At 40.6% G+C, this 17,686-nt stretch overlaps 1 protein-coding gene across 1 annotated transcript in view; it reads left to right on the top strand.

Moving 5' to 3' along the window:
- ADAMTSL1 (ADAMTS like 1) overlaps positions 1 to 17,686 on the top strand; it is a 569,359-nt gene that overhangs the window by 379,363 nt on the left and 172,310 nt on the right. Inside the window, exon 6 of the mRNA XM_048504173.1 lies at positions 7,465 to 7,591. Within this exon, the coding sequence (XP_048360130.1) occupies positions 7,465 to 7,591 (127 nt within the window). The remainder of the gene's footprint in view (positions 1 to 7,464; positions 7,592 to 17,686) is intronic.

The raw sequence follows: 17,686 nt of genomic DNA on the forward strand, positions 1-17,686 counted from the left end.
GATCTGATTTCTCTTGGGGAGAAAAGATTCCAGATAATTCCTGAGTCATACATGCACACAAACAGATTATCATGATGGGGCTTAGGTTAAACAGATCATCATTGAGTTTGTATGACTTTTTCATTCCTCTTGGTATTCACTCAATCTCACTTGGATCATGATTTTTTTTTTTGCACGGAGAAAGCTCAAAATACAGGTGTACAAAATATTTATTCACACTGTATGCAGACATTTCTTTCTAAAACATGACACCATTGATTTTATTTTAAAAAAACATCTGTAGATCAGTCTACGAGTACATGCCCTACTGTTCTAGCTCTGTGAACGTAAAAGAGTGGGGAGGGATCCTTGATTTGCTATCCTCATGCATAACAAGGCTGGGCACTGGAAGAGATTGAGAAGAACACAAGCCTAGTAAGAACTCCTGCACTCTTGAGCATTCTACACTGCAGTCCTGCACTTTCTCCAAAGACACAAAATAACGGGAGGGAAAGATTCCCTGTAGGTAGCTTGGCACTTACTGGCAATCTAAAGCAGAGCATAAATGAAGTAAATAAATGTGTAATTGTCATTTTTGCTTACAAGATACATACAAACCAGGCTTTGTTCCATCTGTTGTAAAGGCTTTGCGCAAAGCTGGAATTTATACACATATGTACCAGTCTTTATTAGCACTATGCATATTTGTATTAAGAGCTGCCTTTAAAAGCAACTGCTCCTTACCTTTTGCTCCCCCACCCCCAAGAGAATCAGAGATACTGATGAGACTGATTTTTTTTTTAAATATACAGTTCTGATACTGAAAAACAAAAATCTCAAACAGGTGAAGATCCCACTTCTAACTGTTTCATCCACCTAAAATAAGGAGCAGTTTCCAGTTACTAGATGGAAGCAGCAACATGCTCAACAGTGCACTGCATGAATGCCAATAACAGAAAGAATTATGCAGAATTAAAATTCCCACCAGTTGTGGCATGAGCATATGTTCTTTTGTTTTGCACCATAATCCTTCCCATAAATTTAGTGCTCATTTAATTCAGGTGCTGCATGAATTCCACAGTGATGGTGCTGTCTCAGTGATGTGAAAAATGAATCCTGCTGGTGGGCTGCCATTGTAACGCACCTTGTTTGCAAGGCAGCTGCTGTCTTTAAGCCAGCTGCAGTCCTATTTCCAGTATGCATTCTCATCTGTGTCTGCAAATAACCAGATGAAAACTCAAGGGTGCATCAGCTTGTCAACCTGATTATAAAACATGAACAAGGTTCAAATTAAAAGCAAGTGTTTAAGTAGATTAGGGACACCCGATCCAATACCAGGATCTCTGTCATAAAATTTGTAGTGAAGACAAGGCCTTTGAAAGACAAAAAAGATTTATCTATACTTGGCTAGATTTGCTGGCTTGCTCTATTTCCTGGCCAAGTTTCTCAACATTGAAAAGAAATGATTGTGAAAAAGTCTTACCCTAGGGCATTTATGGGAAAGCAAGGCTCAACCAGAACTTGTCATTGCTGGTCCACTTTGTATTCCTGGAAGAATATGTTAAATAGAGCCAAGGTTCACATGTTATGGGATTTGCAGCAGCACATACGGCCAGGCCTTCATTCCATTTCTTTTTAAGTGGCCCACAAAACGTTAATTACCTCTATGGCCCTTCTTTTTTCATTTAGAGTAATTATATTTTACGCATATATCTTAACATCAGGGGAGCATATTCCAGTTATTGGCCCATCCAGTTCTACTTGCTATTAACCCAAATGAAAGAATTAAACTTGTGAAATGTAGATATTGGCCTGAAAACTACAGCATGGGATTTTTACATCAAAGCATAATGCTAGGGAACCGTATTTTGGAGATCAATGACAGATTGGCCATTTGTTCTTGTTTATTTCTGTTTGAAAATATGACAGATCTAGGAGCAGGCAGAGGCATAAAAGCCAGAATGTTAAGTGTTAAACCCTCACAGAACCCGAGAGTATGAGTGACAGGCAGGGAGTTTTAGAAAGACTTAGAGCTTCAAGCAGGTTTTGAAGGAGTTTAACTGAATTCCAGAGGGAGCAAATGTGTTTTAGTGTCTGGGAGATACCTGTGGTTTTGGCAGCAAGAGAGTATTCGGAGAGAGAGTGCCTAACTCTAGCCAGGATGGGAATTTACTTCTAGGGAGAGAAGAATTATTTGCCCAGGTTCTTGGAAGACAGCTACTCAGTGTTATGGTCAGAGTGGGTAGAACTGGGGGAACTGAAAATAAGACAGTGTCTTATATTAATTTTTGCTCCCAAAGATGCACTATGTCTTATTTTCAGGGAATGTCTTATTTTTCTGTGTTCTGTTCGTCGGACATGCTTCCAAACAAAAACTTTGCTACGTCTTACTTTTGGGGGATGCCTTATGATTCACACTTTAGCAAAGCCTCTATTACGTCTTATTTTCCAGGGATGTCTTATATTTGGGGAAACAGGGTAACAGGGAAAGAGGTTGTGTCAGAGAGGGGCAATTCACTTGTCAGGAAGGTAAATCACGCTGCTTGTATGAGAAAGATTTCCCCTTCCTAGTTCTGTAGTAGGATTTACTTCTAATGCTGTGAGATAATGCTAAAGTTTGAAGATCTGAAAGGGAAAGTAAGTTAGGAAATACTCTTTTCCACATAGTTGACAAGCACCAGAGTTACTACATGAACCTCTGAGTACAATCTTGGATATAATCTCTGAAAAATCTTAAAAATCTATCATATTTTACAAGCATTGAGAACCCTATGACAATCTGACATCTTTTCTAGAAGCCAATTAGCAACTGTGCTGAACTTTGAAAACTTGTACATATCTGTACTTAAAAACTGCTTCTTTCTGTGCTAACAATTCCTAACCTAGTCCCCTAAAATTGTTAATAAAATTATATAATTTATTTTAAAGTAGTAGTGATAAGTTTATTGTTTTCACAATCTTTACCATAGGCCTTCACAATCTCCTCATACACAAACATAGTAAAATTAAAACCAACACAAAAAACCGACAAAAAACCGACACAAAAAACACCCATGTATGTATGTATGTATGTATGTATGTATGTATGTATGTATGTATGTATGTATGTATGTATGTATGTATGTATTTGTACCAGTACTAATTACTAATTTGTATGTATGTGTATGTGTATCTGTATATATATGTGTATATATATATGTGTGTGTGTGTATATATGTATATGTGTGTGTGTATGTATGTATGTATGTGTATATATACGTGTGTGTGTGTGTATTCATTCCTGTCATGTAATTTATTTGTTAAACTTTAAAAAAGGGAAATGTGAGAATTTACCTCTTGTGATTCCCCACCTTCACAGAAACACATAAGGCATATTAGAGTTCAGAACTGTTAAGGAAGTAAATCACTTTATAATGGTGCATTTAAAAAATCTGAATGTCTAAAATATTTGCTGGACACAACAGTAGTTAGTGCAGAGATCAGACAGTGTATGGAACTGAAAGTAATTTAATGTATACATTCTTCGCCCAATGCAGTAGCTGAAATAAAATACTGTAATAATTATGTTATATCATCTCAGCTGTTGTAGTCATAGGACTTATGGGAAGAAGAAAAGTTTATTAATCTCAGTTGAAACAAGCTTCTTGAATCAAAATTTGAATTAGACTGTGAAGGGAAGAGGATCCTTTTGGCCACTAAGCAGGTTGTGCTGGAAAATACAGGACTTGAATAGACAAAAGCCATGTGGGATGGGTGCTGTAGTAACAGTGGGAATTGTGCCCAGATGTGCAGAGGTTTCATCTAGTGACACTTCTTGGAATTAAATTGGGCCACAGCCCTTTATTATTGAGGCAGAAGCTGGGCAAGCAAGAGAAGCACATCGCTTAGCAGCCAGTCAGCACCCTGGCTGACTCCAGCACCAACTCCAATCCATATGGGGGGGAACAGAGAAGGTAATGAGCCACCTGGGCGCCTGCCCGGTGTGGCCCCCTTCCTGCTGGGGTGTCAGACTTGATCGAAGAGGCCTCCACGGCATGCGCCGTTGAGCCCGCCCCACCCCAAGCCTCTTATGGAGGCCCCCAACCGCGGGGAGGTCTGGCACACACGCTCATCCTCCCCATGAAGATGCGCTCCTCTGCCCAAACTGCCCAAGGCTGCGATGAATTGAGCAGCAAGAAAGCCTTATCCAAATAGGGAGGGAGGGTGGGTCAGTATTTTCCAGGCGTCGAAGAAGGTAGGAGAAACCGTGTGCTGCCTAATATATAGGGAGCATGCTCCTCCCCTTGCGCTCGTGTGTCTCGTGTGAACAGGCCGGGTAAGGCTCAGCCGGCCAATCGGCCACAAGGCACGCATGCTCACTGCTCCGGAGCTCATCATGTGCCCTGCTCCCTGTCACAATTATGGCCTAGTTATTTAGGCAACATTGAGTGGAAAAAACCGGATGAGATCAAGTCCATTATGTTATTTATGTTAATTTCAAATTCCTGCAGATTTTCATCTAAATAACGTACTCCAACCAGACTGTTTCACCTCCTTATCCCAGGATATTTTGTCCGTGGGGAAAACACTCAAATCAGTCTTTTAATTTCTTATAGTTGGAATTTGGTAGCAGAAGAGATAGGTGAAGTCCACCTCCTGAGCCTCCCTTGAGAAATTCCATCAACCTTATGAAAGTTTTATGAACCATATGAAATTCCTGAAGGCTTGGTAAGTTCTATCAAACTTGACTCAGATTCCAGTTTAGGTAAACTTCAACTGCCACTGTGATCTTTCAAGATTCTTATGGTGCCGGCTTCAATAGAATGCACTGTTAAGAGTATTATAAGTTCATCTAGGCACATGTGGCTTTTAAAATGAACACATCTGACAAACATTCCTCTCTGTACCTGTTAAAATGTAAGTTAAAATCTGGCCTTCTGTGTTTTATTTTAAACTCACAGAAGCAACAAAATTTAAACTTCAGATTTATGGCTGTCAACCACAGATATTAAAAACCTATCAATTTATTTTAAAAACACATGGTTTCATTTTATTTGCCTTCTGGTGTTTTAGCCATGTATTTTTTTTCTCTACAGCCATGCTGTCCAGAAAATTTAATCATGAGTCCTGGCAAACCCAAGAATTACTGCCAACTTTAATAACTTACCACATTTTGGTTTGATAACGTAGCACTAACTCTCTGAGGCAGAGTTACCCTCTCCCACCCTTAACTTTTCCAAATAATTTGCTTTTAATTTCTAAATGAAAATAGTATTTTGGTGGTTAAGTGTTTCCCACTTAGCCATTACCTTTTGCTATTTCATGGATGCTATGTCCATGTTCTAAATCCATCAGCAGGTTTGATGGCACAAGCTCAGATTGTATCTGTTACTGTTTGTCCTCCAGCAGTAACTTTCTGTGTGACACAGTACATGAAAATTAGCACCCGGGCTAATAAAAAATTGATATCCTCTGTATCCATTATTAAATACCAGCCTTCCAAATATAGGTGACTTAAAACTGTAAAAAGATCAGACTCCCAAGCAAGGGGAAGTCAATTTGAGGTAGCCAGGAAACATCCAGAATTTTCTTCTGTTTCTTTAACAGATGTACAGTGGTTAAAAAAGATATAGCCATGAGTTATCTTGTCTACTCCTTATCCAGTATCAACAACTGTCCTCCACTCCCACATGGTAGAACATCATGCTACAGAGTAAGGAAGGCAACAGAAGTGGGAGGGAAGCAGGGCAGGAGAAGGCACAGCTGTTAAAGAGACAGATGCAATCTATAGGTTAAGAACTTGCAGCCCTAGACCTTGGCTACAGTTGCTTGCAGTTTTGCAATTATGTATTACATTTTCAAACTCTGAATGTTTTTTCATAAACTGAAGCAAAACAGCAGGTTTAAGAATGAGCATATGTATTGGGAGTTGAGGATAACATTTAAGATCGTGATTGCAGCTAGAAAGCATAAAAGTGATTCTCTCATGTATTATTCCAAAGTTTGCCCCCTACTTGTGGGTAACTACATCTGCAAATAATGGGCACACTGACCCCAAACAGATTGTCTGCAGACTTAGGGGACCCCCTCAGTCTGCAGAAAAATCTGAAACTAAAGGGAAAAAACCCAGGGGATTTAAATCCCATTGATATTTTAGAAAGTGTTGTCTCCACATGCTGCACGTGCTCTTTCAAAATGCTCCACATGCTCTTCCAAAATGATAACCTGGAGAGAGTGGGCGCAGAAGGCTGTCCTGCTCCCACCAGAAGCTGCTCTGGGCATCCCAGCAAGAGGGTGAGGCAGGGGAGGAGGCCTGGCACCGTGCCTGCTGAGAGCATCTCCAGCTCAGTGAGCAGGGCTGGCAGGAAGAGGTCTTCCACCCTGCAAATTCTGTGGGGCCCCTCTTGTATGCGCATGCGTGTGTGTGTATAAAAATAAAAAGCCGCTCTTATTTAGATCACATTTTTATGAAAATGCTTTCAGTCTGAAGCAAGAAACAGTACTTTACTCAAGGCAGGTGATTCACATTGCCTTACATAGGACTACATTCATGTGTATCTAGGTACTTTTGACTTAAACCTGTTTTGTAGATCAGGCTTTATATATTGTTTTTGATCTGAGCACTCAAGGTTGTGTAAATTCTGGAAGAAACTACTCTACCCAACAGCTCCCCAATGCCTATGGAGAGCTAAAAATGAAATCCAGATTTCCTGACTCTCTGCTCTTGGTTTTCAATATGTCCTCCCTGTTGTGTCACACCATGAACATTCTCTCAGTATGGTTCACAACATACAGAATGCGGTAATGATCAGTCGTAAGTAACACCACATGTTGTTCTGACTGGCATAGGAGGTAGGCATATTACCAGGACCACAGCAGAATTCTAAAGCTATATATAGTGCTCCAGATCCTACACACCATTTCAAGAGCATCATTTCCCACTGATTTTATCTCTGAAATGATGTATAGATAATACTGCACAGAATTCATATCTACTCAGTTGGTTTTAGACTTCATTCTCTTGCTTATATTTGATATGGTAAAATCACCAGAATGTCACATTTGCTCATTGTTTTGGTACAATGGATATATTGCCCAAATTGACTTAAAATATACTTTCTGTTGGAAGATTAGTCTTTGTGATATTGTAAATTTGTGATGCATGTGCGTGTTGGGCCTTAATTGTGTGTTTTCTTACTCTTTCATCTCTCAGCATGATAAAAGTGATACCTCCTGATAGGGTCCTTAATCAAATAACAATAATGAAATATCCATTCAAAAATTGTTTTCTCTTTCTTGTTCTCTTGCTACTTTATAAGTACATTGCTGCTGAGTACAGATGGAACTGTCCTGGATAGATTCATTTGCTCCCCCTCTCATTGCTCAGATGCTTTATGGCTCTCTGGGGCAATGTGAGGGGGGGAAATTGGCGGGAACTAACCACAGAGATGGATCCAACAGTCCGGAGGTGCTTAATTTGAACTGCATATCCTTCTCTTTTGTCAGATTGTTGGCTGTGATCACCAGCTGGGAAGCACTGTGAAGGAAGATAACTGTGGGGTCTGCAACGGAGATGGGTCCACCTGCCGGCTTGTTCGAGGCCAATATAAATCTCAGCTCTTGGCAACTAAATGTAAGATGTTGACTTGACTTTTACCTCGATGAGAATACGCAAGTCCTCTGAATTGAAAATACCAAGGATATGTGAAGGGACAGAGGATCTTAGAATTTTAATTATAGCTCTACACATTTTTAAAAAATATTGTCTTTAGCTGTACGTAATCCACTGTTCTGTCAAAAAAGACCCCCAAAAAACTATTTGTCTTTGACTTCCTTTATATAAGGAGTTTTGAAGATAGGCTTTATAGAACTTATCTTGTGATATGCAGCTTTTCTTTAGGTATTGGCAGAAGCTCAACAGGTTCTTTGCAATAAGAGGAATAACTACACCTGGTGAATGCCCAATTGTCCTGCCATATAGCCATTCAGCTTCATCCAGGTTGGAATAAGATCTGCATAATGAGCTTATGTGGAGGTAGCAGTGCTGTATTTTGTGTTCTGAAAGCCAGTTAGGTGGAATGGATTTGCAAATCTATGACATCTTAGAACAATGTATTCATGGAATGGCATCTTTAGCGCCAAAGTTCATGTTATGTCACAGCTGCTTGTAATGTTAACCTGATAGACCTTCTTAAAGTAGAATGCTCTCATGAAAGTAAGATTTGGAGAGGGAAGTTGAAGGGGACTTTACCCTTTACAGGCCACTGTCTTTCCCCCTGGGGCTGCCATCTGGTTGCTTTTTTAAACCACTGATGTGTAGTGGTTTAAATGTTGAACAAGGACTGGGAAGACATGGGTTCAAACTCCTGCTCATCCACAAAATTTACTTAGTGGACTCCTCTTTTTCTCTCTACAGTCCTCCCTCCCTCAATCCTTCCTTGTAGGATTGTTGTGAGGAGAGATGAACCAAGCATGCTGCTCCTTGAAGGAAGGGGTTGGGATACAAATGTAGTTTATTTTTATTACTATTTTACCTCCATCAGTGTCCCATGTTTTCTATGGTTCTGGAATCCTCCAAGGAAGAAAGAAGTTGCCAGGGGAAAGGTTCTCAAGAGTATTTTGCAGTAGAAAAGGGGTTAGCATAACATTTGGATGCAAAGTAACCTATAGTATGGTCCAAGTTTTCTTGCTGTTAAATGGAATGTTTAGATTCTTACCCCCTCTAGCCATAAGTAAACATGCATTTGAAGTATCCATAGTTGCTTTATACTTTTGGTCAGTTGGACTAGGGTTTAACTAAACCTAGGTACATATAATACCTCTCTGTGTGGACATATTCTCATTTTTGAAAGAAAAGTTGGTACATGGCCCAAACATCTAGAATAGCATGTAATTTCTTTTGAGGGGGTGTGTGCCCATTTCTGCTGAATATCTTATTCCATCTGTTTAGATTTGGTTTGTGGGCAACATTGTTTACAAGATTGTCCTTACTGCCTTGGAGAATAGAATGGTGGTTAGAAAGTTCAACATGCACCCACAATTTGCACTGCATTTCTGTATACTAGCTGAAATGGGAAAGGCCTGCCAGTGTGTGGAAGATTAATGTGAATAATAGGTCTCTATTTCTGAGATAACAGTACATATGGTAAGGCTGAAAAAAACATATCAAGCTTTGTGAAAGACTGTTGGACTTAATACTGAGGAAGCCTAGATCCAAACATCTACCTAAGGCAGTCTCTCTTGGATTGTTCTTTTATTCAAAACAATCTCACTAAACAGTAGTGAGGGTAAAATGGGGGAGGGACCATGTTTGCCCCCTTGGAGAGAAAGCAGGATACCACTGTAGAGGCCTGAGATGGTAGACTAAACCACTTTAGGTTGCAAATGAGGAATAGCAATTTTCATGTGATCCTTCAAATAAACAGGTCAGAGAGAAAGGTTCAAGCGCAGCTACTTTCCTAATTTGGGGGAGATTTTTTCCATAAGGGAGCTTTTAGAGATTCAAACCTTTCCTGTACATTTGGGTGCTGTGTGGTTTCCGGGCTGTATGGCCGTGTTCTAGCAGCATTCTCTCCTGACGTTTCGCCTGCATCTGTGGCTGGCATCTTCAGAGGATCATCCTCTGAAGATGCCAGCCACAGATGCAGGCGAAACGTCAGGAGAGAATGCTGCTAGAACACGGCCATACAGCCCGGAAACCACACAGCACCCAAGTGATTCCGGCCGTGAAAGCCTTCGACAATACTTTCCTGTACAATTTGAAATAATATAGCTATTCAATCACTCAATATTGTCTTACCTCATTCTGCAGTATATGTAGGCCAGACACTTCTCTATAAATATAGCTGTGGTGGTTAAAAAAGTACATATACAGCTTGTTGACCCTTTGCCATTATCTCACTCAATTTATCTTCATTCATGTACCTCGAAATCAATTGACCTCTTGCTGCTGCTTGTTTTTCTTCACTCTCCCTATGCTTAGCTTGTATATTTTTAATTCCTGTGGGTCTTACATTTCCTGTATTTTTTGCTTGTTTGTTTGTTTATTGGACTTCTATTCTGCCCCTTCCCAGCCAGGGTTGGTGCAGGGTGGCTAACGACTTAAAATATTTTAAAATCCAATTCACATACATTAAAACCTATTTAAAAATCCATGGCACCCTAATCCATTATATTCACTGTTCTGGCTGTATTGATGACCTGGATCGCCATAGAATGGGAGGCATCCAGAATCATCCCCAAGCTCCTGACAGAAGGTGCAGATGTTAATTCTACCCCATCCAGTTTCATCTGCTGATGCCCAATTCTGAATGTCCCCAGTCCAGCCACAAGACCTCCATTTTGATGGATTAAGTTTCAAGCAACTCTGCTTCACCCATCACACTTCAGCCTCCAACACTCATCCAGTATATCTGGGATGATGTCTGGCTGGCTCTCCATCAATAGATACAGCTGGGTGTCATCCACATACTGATGACAACCTAGCCCAAAACTGGACGAGAGGTCACAAATAAATGTTAAATAACATTGGGGAGAGGATCGCCCTCAAGGGACTCCAGAGACCAAAGAGTGTCATGTTGACACTCTCTCCTCTATTGCTTCCCTCTGTCTCTGATCCTGGAGAAAGCCACTGTAAGACTGTCCCTCACAATACAGCAATGAAATGATAGGTCTAAAGTTTGTGAATGACTGTGTCAAATGCTCAGATCAAACAGTAATAACAGCACGGATCCCCAATCCAGTTGCCTACAAAGATCATTTGTGAAAGCTACCATTATGGTGTCCATCCCATGGCAAGGGTTGAAGCTGGACGGGAACAGGTCCAAGGCCATGACATCTTCAAGAAAAGCCTGAAACTGCTCTTAACTACCTCCCAGGAATGGAAGATTCAACACTGTGTGATAGTTAGATGGATCACAAGGATCCAGAGGTTTTTTTCAAGAGCGATCTTACCACTTGCTCCTATGATTCTTGAACCATAATATACAGACTGGGAGAGAGATCTTAAGCAAGACCAAGAGGGCAATTCTTATCAGGCCTACTCAGAATCTTACTCGAGTCTAGTCAGGGTAATATACTCCCAGAAAAGTGTTCTTAGGGGTATACTATAAGTACAATTGATAATTAAACAATCCAGACAATAAAATACATTGTAGAGAAACAGGTTGAGGACAAAACTGCATGACCTTATAGGTACCTAGAGCATGGTATGAGCTATGAATCTGTGGTGATGGATGCTATCTGGTTGGATCACCAGATGATCAGATTTTTGTCTAGCTTGTGATAAACTGAGAGAAAATTCACTCACCAGCTGGCAAGGAATCTAGACATGTGCTGAAACAATCTTGCAATTGTGTCTGTGTGGATTCATGGTTAACCACATGTCTGGCAGCCACATCCTACCATTCTGAAAGGGTCGTGTGAATTACCCTTCAGTCACCAAACCACAGAAAACATTGAATGTGTCAAATTATGGTTGTGTACATATTATCATAACACAATGCTGCGTTATAGACAAAGTGATCATAGAATGGTCAACAGAAGTAATTTACCATGCAAATATAAAGTACTGTCATTGGGAAAAAATGTTTAAAAATTCATATCCCATCTTTCTACTAAAAAGACCCTCGAGACATTTTTACTGAAAAGATTCTGCTTGCTAAATAGTACTGTAAAGCCAGAATAAAGGAAACAAACACAAAAAGATCTGCCATGCCTAGTCTATAAGTTAATTTTTTTTTGCTGTTTTAATCATCTCACAAAAAATCTTCCTAGTTCAGGCCTAGAATAACTTTTTGAGAGGGAGTTCCATAAACATTCTCCATTATATTTTGTTTCTAGCATATATGACACTTTGTCATTGAAAATTGAATGGTGGCCATTTATTATATTTTAAAGTTTAAACTGTGGTCAAAGCAGGGGCGTATCAGGGGAAATGGCGCCGGGGACAACTGAGCTGCCTCCCCCAGCCTCCCTGCAGGCCGCCTCCTGAAGAAGCTAGCCTGCAGGGAGGTGGGGGGAGGGGCAGGGTGCTTTGGTGGGTAGCCCAGGAGATGGCCTGCTGCCACAGTGCCCGTCCGAGCTGCCTCCACCTCCGAGCCCTGCCCCAGAGGGCCTAGGGAGAGAAGGAGGCGACTTGGTACCACATACCACCTACGAGGATGGGGAGTGATTTTGTGTCCCCCCCCCCGGCTGGTGCACCCGGAGTCATTTGACCTCCCCCTGTCCCCTTGGGCAGTACACCCCTGGGTCAAAATCATTCCTGTGCATGCAAACAGGATACTGTGACAGGCAGAACATATAAATGTATCCCAGCAATAAAGGAACGGAGGACAGCAACACCCTGACACATCTTGCCAGTTGGAGCTGTGTACTGTGTGCCAGTGTGGTATTAAGTAGTTAGAATGCTAGGATATGAGAGACTCGGGTGCTCTGCTACAGACATTTGCTGGGGGACCAGCCAGTTACATACCCACAAGGTTGTTGTTAGGATAAAATGGTGGAGAGGAGAATGAAGCCACTATAGGAGACCATTTGGGAGAAAATAAATGGAGCAAGTAAATAAATAAATACTGGGAGGGAATTATGATCTGACAGTAGGAGGGTTAGTCGAGCTTATTGAGGGTTGGAGTTTGGAAACTGTGAGTGGGAGAGAAGGTTGGTTTAACAGTGTTATGAATTAAAGATTGGCAAGCATATCGGATCTTTGGTTAAGTTCACTTACTTGTGTAAGTAAGGTGTAATACTAAGCGAGCAACATTTGCTGGGTCTAATGTGTAACTTAGTGCCTGCAGAGTGCTGTATTTTTATGGTGTAAATCTGCCAGAGACACTGTTTTTCCTGGTTCATGTGCTGTTTAAAAATAGCATCCCACAGTACCTTGTTTAGTATTAATATTTACCTCAGGATTGTGGGGTTTTTTGGAGTTTTTTTGAATCAACTTTGTCCTTGTTCACTTTTAGAAGCAAACCATCTGTCAGTTTGCCTCATTATTCCTCAGTTTTAAAGCAAGCTGTGGCTCAGTGACAAAGCATTAAAGTCTTTGGCATCTCCAGGCTAAAGCAATAGGTGATATGACTTACCTCTGCCTGAGACTTTGTGCTTTTCCGTATGTTTTTCCCCCTGATTCTTTCCTGTACTGCTTCAGTTTATCCAATATACAATACAAGAGCCTTTATTGACATAGTTATAATATATCCTCCCAAAAGAAAACGGTGACGAAGAATCTCTTAATAACAAAGTAGCACTACAAAATCAGAAAGAACAGACCTATCCTTTAAAATGTATGATTTCTAGCAAAAACCTGGCTACCAATTCACAAACTACAGAATTATTTAACAAGTATAAGATATTTTGAGTATCTGATATCTTAACACAGTTTTAAAAAGAGCATCTGCATATTTTCCCCTAATTCCCTTATATTCAGTGCCATAGAAGAAGGAATGGGCTAAAGTTTCCAGTTGATTTGAGTTACAGGAGCAGAATCTCTTCGCACCCTCTATTTTTAAAAAATCTACCATACAGCAGCACTGAAGGCAGAACATTAAACCTAGCCATTGATATGGCTCTTCTAAAACTAAGGCTCAGCACTATACATATATAATCTGCTATGCCTGCCTGTTTAAATGGTATCGAAAAGCTAAGGGGTGAATATGTTTTGGATGCCGCTGCAATTAGGTTTTGAGATTCTGTTTCTAGTAACCTTTTCATTGTAGGCTTCAGCATGGGATAACATACCCAGAGATTCAATGGAAATGCCAATTTCCTCAATTTTGTTTTTAATTCATGGGAGCCAGTTGGAAAATTTGGATTCGGTTATCTCTAGATATAGAAAGCTTGAAAGGTCCTGTTGAAAATGGATGCGCAGTCAGAACCTAAAAGTTCTCAGTCAAGCTTTTGTTTCTAAAGTTGATTGTCTGTTTATAAACACAGTGTCGTTTAGGGCACACAATCTGGCAACCCCATGGTTTTATGGAGAAATTTGGAATTAACTGAATTTAAAGAATAATTTACCAATTTAATCCCATATAGCAGCTGAGACTCTATTTTGGCATTAAAAACTTTCAAAGCAGCTGGGATATACTGGTTTTCCCTACTATAGAAGAAATGCAGGATTGCATTTGAATTAATTGAGGCTGCATTAAGGGCTATTTTCCATTGAGTTGGCCATGACAGATTATGGCTGAATGTTATCCCAAGATATTTAAATTGCTTTTCCTGTTCAATTTGATTATCCTTTATTTTCCACTTGAAAACTTTTAATTTTTTTGGCAAATTCTTGGACTTTAGATTTCTCAAAATTGATATTTAATTGATGGGTCTCGCAGTAGGTAGCACAAACATTCATTAAGGGGGATAGTCCAGTTCTAGAGCAGGACAGTAGAACCGCATCATCCACATATAATAATGTGGGAGGAGTCTAGTCTGGGACTATAACCATTAACTTCTGAAAGTGCCAAAGGTAAATCATATAAAAATGTTAAACAAGAGGGGGGCTAAGATACAATCCTGTTTAATACCACATGTAATAGGGATACTAGTAAGAAGGCCCTCTGGTGAACATTTTACTTAGCATGTTGTATTAGAATATAATTGTCTAATTAAAAAATAACAGTCTGGGGTCAATATTCCAAGAAGTGAGATTTTCCCATAATAAATCTCTCAGGACTGAGTCAAAGGCCCCTTTCAGATCAATAAAAGCAGCAAAAAGTTTGTTCGAGCCATGATTTGCATATCTACTTGCTAAGTGAGACAAAACTAACCAAAAATGGTCCAAAGTAGATTTACCTTTGCAAAAACCCACCTGTTCAGGGCATAAGATCTTAGCCTGACAGGCCCACTTTTCAAGTGGGCATATAAAAATTTAGTATATAACTTGCTAATTATGGAAAGCAAGCTAATGGGGCAGAAGTTAACAGGATCGTTGTGGATCCCCTTTTTATATATAGGGACCATAATGGCTTTCTGCCACATTTCTGGTATTATTTATTTATTTATTTATTTATTTATTCAATTTATTATACCGCCCCATCCCCGTAGGGCTCTGGGCGGTGTACAATGCCTGTATTATTTATTTGAGTGAACAATGGCAAGGAGTTGGGCCTTCAGTTTATCCCTTGATTTCCAATTCATGTTTGTATCTTCGTTCTCACTTCTTCGCCTTGTTTGTTTTTTGGTTTTATTCTTTTTAGATCAGTTTTACCCCAATCTTTTTTCTCGGCAATGAGTCACATTTTTCTTTCTGTGGCCAACTTTCTTTTGGCCAACTTTCTTTTGGTTTTCTTTGTTCCACCCACTCCCATGCACCTCCATTCCCCTTTGCAATTATTGAACTGTCATCATGGTCAAACCACTTTCTCTCCTCTCCCCTGCCAAGAAGACAAGTGGTTTCGTTATTTGATTTTTTTAAAGCACTAAAATATCAATACATCAGCGTAACTTTGCAATGAGAAGCTTAGCAGGTTCTCTGAATTCCCACCTTTCATTTTCCTGATGGAGATAAAAGAGAAAGGCATCTCTGCAAGGGAAGAGCTCGAGACTTACTTTTGGGGGAATTCAGAGAACCTGCTAAACCTATCACCGTGGTGACGAACCTTTGGCACTCCAGATGTTATGGACTGCAATTCCCATCAGCCCCTGCCAGCATGGTCAATTGGCCATGCTGGCAGGGGCTGATGGGAATTGTAGTCCATAACATCTGGAGTTCCATAGGTTCGCCACCGCTGACCTATCATGATATATATCTACATTGAAATAAGCATGCACAAAAGAATAAAAAGCCGTGGTGATATGACACCTCCAGTGACACCACAAATGACAACATCACCCTCACTTGAACATCCTGATTATTTAAAGCACATGGAGAAGAAAATAAACTGATTTCACAACTGTGAAAATGCAGACCTGTTAGGACATTTTATTCATTATCTGTGCTCCTGGCCTACACAACAAGGTATGGTAGAAGCAACCTTTGTTTTTGTATTTCTGCATTTCCTTCTTCTCAACTATCACTTAAGAAATAATGATGGGAAATAAGCATCTGTGAAGCAGGTAGCAAGAAAATACGAGAGGCATCCTGCTGCACAAAAAAGGGATTCCGTTCCACAGTGCTTTGTACTAGCAGTTTCTGTGCCAAAAATATGCTGCAAAGGTTCTCTGTAAAACATTCCAAACACACTGCTGTATTCATCACATTGAATTCATTTTCTCCTTGTATCTGCATTCAATTCTGTCCTCTCATTCTGTGTGCTTTATGGATAGGAGGAGTAGGAAGAGGGAATGGGAAGGCTAGAATCAGATGAAAAAGAAGTATGTGGATCCCTGCAACCATTAGCGCTTGTAACGGAAACAACTATCTCAGTGTTCATAACGATAATATCTCAGTCCCAGAGGTGTCAGAAATATAGAAACAGCAGGGTGGGAGGAGATGTGTGTCATAGACTTCCCTCCTACACTCTTCTGCAGGGGAAACACCTGGGTTGATGTTCCCTTCTTGCATATAAAAATGAAAGATCATTTGAAGCTTCAGCAATCCAGGCTTTCTCTCTGCATCCACCCAAACCAAATGTGTGTGTGTGTGTGTGTCTGCCCTTGTCATATTTTTTTTCCAGGCTGTTCTAGGCATATTAAAACCCTTCTGTGTGAAGAGTACCCATAGCCAGTTTGACTCAAAGTGGTCAGGCTCAGAAGGCCAACTACTTGAAACCAGTTTTGTAAAACCACCATGGATAAAATATGGACTATTGGACAATGGACTGTTGGACTGGCCCTGTACCTGTCCCGTACAGATGTAGCCACAGTTATCCATGCAACGGTCACCTCCAGACTTGACTATTGTAATTTGCTGTACGCTGCCTTGCCTTTGACCGTGATCCGGAAGCTTAAACTTGTTCAACATGTGGCAGCCAGACTCCTTACAGGGATGTCTAGTCAGGACCGGATTACTCTGGTCCTGTACCATCTCCATTGGCTGCCCATCAAGTTCCAGATCATGTTCAAGGTGCTGGTTTTAAGGCTATAAGTGGCCTTGGGCCTGCATATTTAAGGAACCGTGTCTCCCCATATTGCCCCACAAGGACCCTCCAATCTTTGGAGGAGTACCTATTAGAGGTCCCTGGCCCAAAACATGTCCAGCTGGCCTCTACTAGGGCCAGACCCTTATGGTCCTGGACCCCCTCTGGTGGAACAGACTCCCTAGGGAGACCAGGGCCCTGTGGGACTTGTCAAGTTTCCACAGGGCCTGCAAAATAGACCTGTTCCACCAGGCATTTGGCCAGCTGGGCTGAGTGTGAATCCATCATCCTAGCCTCCAGTTGGCTTGAGGGGTGAGGGAAGGGAGGGTTTTTATCACCATCTGAGTTTTATTCTGGTTTTATTTTATGTTGTACTGTTATAGGTTTTAATATTGTTATTATTACTTGTTATAATATGTTGTATGCCACCCTGACCCTAAGTCCAAAGTATATAAAAAAATGGCATGATGGACATCATTGGATTGGGCCAGATTTTATTTAATCTACATGGCTGTAAACTCAGGAGTAGTCTGGGTTTCAGTGGACCAAACTAGAAGTGATACAAGATATTCATGGTCATATTTATCCACATCTTTCTTTTTGATTAAAAGTAGCTGTGACTTGATATGAATTTGGTAGCGGCAGTGATGTTTGGAGAAGGGGGGGTTAACATTTATTCTTCCTGCCCCATTTTCCCAGTCTTAAGTTTCCATCAC

Source organism: Sphaerodactylus townsendi, linkage group LG07 (assembly GCF_021028975.2).
Source record: "Sphaerodactylus townsendi isolate TG3544 linkage group LG07, MPM_Stown_v2.3, whole genome shotgun sequence".
NCBI lineage: Eukaryota > Metazoa > Chordata > Lepidosauria > Squamata > Sphaerodactylidae > Sphaerodactylus > Sphaerodactylus townsendi.